Consider the following 4442-nt stretch of genomic DNA (forward strand, 5'->3'; position numbering starts at 1 on the left):
GGAGGACTGCAGTCATGGAGGGGAGGACTGCAGTCATGGAGGGGAGGGCTGGAGTCATGGAGAGGAGGGCTGGAGTCATGGAGGGGAGGGCTGGAGTCATGGAGGGGAGGGCTGGAGTCATGGAGGGGAGGACTGGAGTCATGGAGGGGAGGACTGGAGTCATGGAGGGGAGGACAGTTTGCACATGATCCCCTCCTGCTCACGCTGCTGAGGACCACCCCCTCCAGCCAGATCTGAGAGTGAAGCGGCTTTTACATTGCTTGATATTTAAATCACTGTGAACCGTGTGTGGGGATGCCTGGGAAACCGATGGAGAAACAGCTGTGCCTCACAGTTGTTTTCTGAGGCAGGGTCTCTCCCTGCCTGCAAAGGCTCACACCATCCACAGGCTCACACCACCAACCAGACTCACACCCATCCACGAGGACTCACACCATCCACAGGGACTCACACACCATCCACCACGTTCACACCCATCCACAAGGACTCACACCATCACCTGTCCCTGCCTCCCAGTCCAGGCCTTAGCGCTCACCCCTGCTTCCCTGAGTGGCAGGGGCATATACATGATACAAAAATCAAACATGGAACTTGTGAGCTCAGAGCCGGGGCACATCCATTAAGTCCCAATCCCAGGAGAGAACACTGAAACACCTGTGCCTCACCACACACGTGACCACGCACACATGACTTCAGTGCCAGTGTCTGTGCAGAGCACAAAGGGACCAGTGGTCATGGCGGTGGAGTAGGGAGCGGCATGTGTGCGGGCACGAGTGTGCAGGCACAAGGGGCATTCGCTGTGGACAGCGGCAGGAGGCCATGGTTGTTTGTTGCTGTGTTTTGTTGTTTTGTTTGTTTCGGAGGAAGCTGCTCAGGCCGTCCCTGACCCCAACACCAGAAGCCAGGAGCTGGCGAGCCGGCCGGGCCCCACGTGCACACCAGCGCTGAGGAGCCAGGCTTTCCTCACACCTCTGCGGCCCAGCGCCTGGCCGAGAATTCAGTGTGTGCCCGTGGAGGGAATCACACAGAAAGCTGTGCACCTTCAGCAGATGCCCAACCATGTCTGTCACTTTCCAAAAGAATTCTCCAGAGAGAAAATTGCATGAGGTTTTGTAAGGGAAACGTCCACTTTGACAGCGAGGAAATATGCATCGGAAATAGTGTCCTGAGTTGCCATTTCTCCACAAATTAACCATGTCAATCACCCCAATAAATAAAGCCCGAGGGGGAGACAAAAGGAGAATTACTCATTACCTCAGCATCTGCTGAACACAGGAAAGCTCACACACTGGCTGATTGTTCTGAGGGACATAATCTAACTTTCTGGAAAGACACAAGACACCTAATTACAGATTCAGGGCTCAGGAGCACTCTGTGGAGGGATTCAGAAGTGGGTGTGACTTACACAGAAATGAGAGATGGCTCATACTGTGACAGACCCCATCACTGCATTTCACAACTGCTGTCACACACAGCTCATGCTTACCATGCGAGGCTCCCCTAGACAAGGCGGGTGTCAGCATCACGAGTACGCGCGCGCACGCACACACACACACACACACACACACACACACACACACACGCCCAGGCCCCCCTCCTGGGAAGCGGGTTCAAGTTCTAGACCAGGGAAGACCAAAATGGCCTACAAATAGGTGAAGACTCAAACTTCCCCAACAGCCCCAACAGTCCCAACAGTGGGCACTTTGAAGGAGGCGAAGGTTCGAACGTCAGGCTGTCCAGCAACCGGTCCATGTGACCAGGGCATGCCAGGGCATGCAAACAGGCCCAGCTCTGACAGGGGCGGCACGGAATGTCACACTTGGTGCAGCGGCCCTCAGGGTCTGTCTGGGATGGATAACCATCCACGGTCTCCGAGCCGGTGAGCGGTCATCCACTGGTGAAGCTCCGAGCCGGGGCTCACACCATCACACCTGCCCACTATAGAACGAGGGCCTCGAATGGGATAAGGACCTGGCAGTTGTCAGAGAAACAAACACGTGCTCACTCAGCAGTGAACCGAGAAGCAGCATCGGGTGAGGCCTGCTCGCTCGCTTCATGGTAGAGTCACGGTCAGCGAGATGCCGCCCCCATCCACAGGGAAGCCTGCCGTGCCGCCGCTGTGCCCAAACGCCGCTGCCACGTTTGCAGCCCAGCTCCTGCCTTCAGGGCGGTCCCCAGGAAAGTCAGGGCCTCATAAATAAGCCAGACATACCCTGCTCTGTCGGCTGAGACGCTCACCACGTGCTGAACAACCAAGACCCATGTGACCAGTTCACTGTGTAAAGAGAAAGAGAGCATGCTCTCGGAGACACAGCCTAACTTCTGCCGCTTCTGGTGCGCCCTTCACCAGGAAAACGAAGCCTGTAGGCACCAGGGACAGAGGGCGGTTTCCAGTCCAACACAAGGACGAGCTAGCCACTTAGCTCAAACAGGAGAGCGAAGGGCCAGAGAAGGGGTTTCTGGGCGTCAGCATTGCTAGTGTCCTCTGAGAATTACAAACAGAAGGGAAATAAAGCGCTTCATTCCGTTCTACAAGCAGCTGCAAACGGACCAGCCGCAAGAGACCTGAATAAATCATACTGAAAGTCTCCCAAGTCCAGAACAAGGAGCCAAAAGTCTTTGTGCTGAAGTGTTAGTAAAAACAGACACTAGTGAACCCAGTTCTCAAGTTACGATGAGGCTCCTGACCATCTCCCGAGCCGCAGGTGCAGGGTGGGTAGACTCCGGGCTAATTGACAGGGGGCAGGGAGAACCATCAGCACCCCCCCCCCCCGGAGTTCTAGACAGTAAGTGCCCTCCCACCCCCTGGAGGCCGGCAGCTCAGGCCACACAGTGGCCGGGAGTGTGGACTCTGCAGTGGCCGGGAGTGTGGACAGAGGCCAGGAGCGTGGACGCTGAGGCCACACAGCCCAGTGGCCGCAGTGTGTTCCCTGAGGCTGGTGGGCTTGAGGAGCTCAGGCCCCCAACAGCACCTCTTACACTCCCTGGCTTAGCTCCAAGACCCCAGGAAGTGAAGACAGATGTCACAGTGCCGGTGAGCTGAACCAGAGAAGTGAAAGTGTCCTGGGGCCGCCGAGGGCCTTCCAGGGCCAGCGGGCCTCGGCCAGAGCACACCTGCGCGGTTCCTCTTTCCACACACTCCACCTGCGCGGTTCCTCTTTCCACACACTCACCCTGCAGCAGGGCAAGCAACTGTGATTTTCAAGTGTGGCAGGTTAGCTGGCTCCAGGATCTGGCTTTGTTCGCCAGTGTGCTGGTGACAGCCCTCGGGTTCCAAGCGGTGGAGAAAGGCCTGCGCACGGCCTGGCCCCCACGGCACCCACAGCACCCACAGCAGGGGGTCTTGTCCCCACCGACTAATCACTTGCTAAAAATGGGAAGTGCTGAGGCCGCGGCCCTGCAAATCCCAGCTGCGGACAGCGAAGGAACCAGACCGACGCGCGAGTGCGCAAGGGTGGGGCTCGGCGAGGAGCCAGGCCCGCGGAGCTGCCACGCCGCGGCCCAGGCCTGCCCGCGTGTCCCGCGTGGACTGGCCTGCGTGCCGTGACCCTGTCCACGCCCGGGGAGCGTGCCTTCGCCCGGGCCGCGTGACGCCCACCCCGCGGGGAGACGCTGCAGCCCGTGCACGGCCGCGGGGGGCGGGGCGCCCCGCTGTCCCCGCTGTCCCCGCGCCCCCGCACCCCCGCAGCGCCCGGGCCCGCCCGATCCCCGGCCCCCGCACCTGCCCGCGGGCACACCTACCTTGCTCCTTCAGGCTGGTGAGGAGCTGCAGCTGCTTCTCCTCGTCCGAGCTGTTCATGGTGGCGGGTGGGGCTGCGGATCAAAGGCGGAGGGAGACGCCGGGGCCGGGGGAGGGGAGCGGGAGCGGGCTGCCCGTGGCGCGGCGTGCCCGGCCCTACCCGGAAGTCGGGATCGCTCCCGCTCCTTCCCTCCTCCCGCTCCTCCCGCTCCTCCCTCTCCTCCTCTCCACCTATTGCTCCTCCTCCACCTGCTGCTCCTCCTCCCCCTTCTGATCCTTCTGATCCTCCTCTCCACCTACTCCTCCCCACGGCCCCACCTGCTGCTCCTCCTCCCCTCCTCCCGTGACTGCTGCTCCTCCCTACCTGCTGCTCCTCCCCTCCTCCCCCTGATCCTCCCTCTCTTCCTGATTCTTCTCATCCTAATTCTCCACCCTACCTCCTGATCCTCTCCCTCCTCCCACTACTCCCCCTCCTCCACTCCTCTTGATCCTCCTCCCTATCTACTGCTCCTCCCCCTCCTCCTAATCCTCACCCTGGCTTCCCTCCCTTCCTAGTCCTCCCCCTCCTCGTGGTCCTCCTCCCCACCTCCTCATCCTGAATCCCCTCATCCTCATCCTTCTCATCCTGATCCTCCACCCCACCTCCTCTTCTTCTTCCTCCTCCTCCTCATTTCCCTCCTCCCTCTCCTCCTCCCAATTTCCC

At 60.0% G+C, this 4442-nt stretch overlaps 1 protein-coding gene across 3 annotated transcripts in view; it reads right to left on the reverse strand.

The window, feature by feature from the left end:
- Window positions 1–4141, reverse strand: part of Shtn1 (shootin 1) — a 73141-nt gene extending 69000 nt beyond the window's left edge. For 2 of the 3 annotated variants that reach the window (XM_055591728.1, XM_055591726.1), the window contains exon 1: window positions 3742–3899. In XM_055591728.1, coding sequence (XP_055447703.1) covers window positions 3742–3799 — 58 coding nt within the window. In that variant the 5' untranslated portion in view covers window positions 3800–3899. Of the gene's footprint in view, window positions 1–3741 lie in introns of all 3 variants that reach the window. The other variant, XM_055591727.1, reaches the window with a different exon arrangement.
- Between the last annotated feature and the right edge of the window lie 301 nt (window positions 4142–4442).

The sequence above is a fragment of the Psammomys obesus genome, unplaced genomic scaffold (assembly GCF_907164565.1).
Source record: "Psammomys obesus unplaced genomic scaffold, mPsaObe1.curated_primary_1811, whole genome shotgun sequence".
NCBI lineage: Eukaryota > Metazoa > Chordata > Mammalia > Rodentia > Muridae > Psammomys > Psammomys obesus.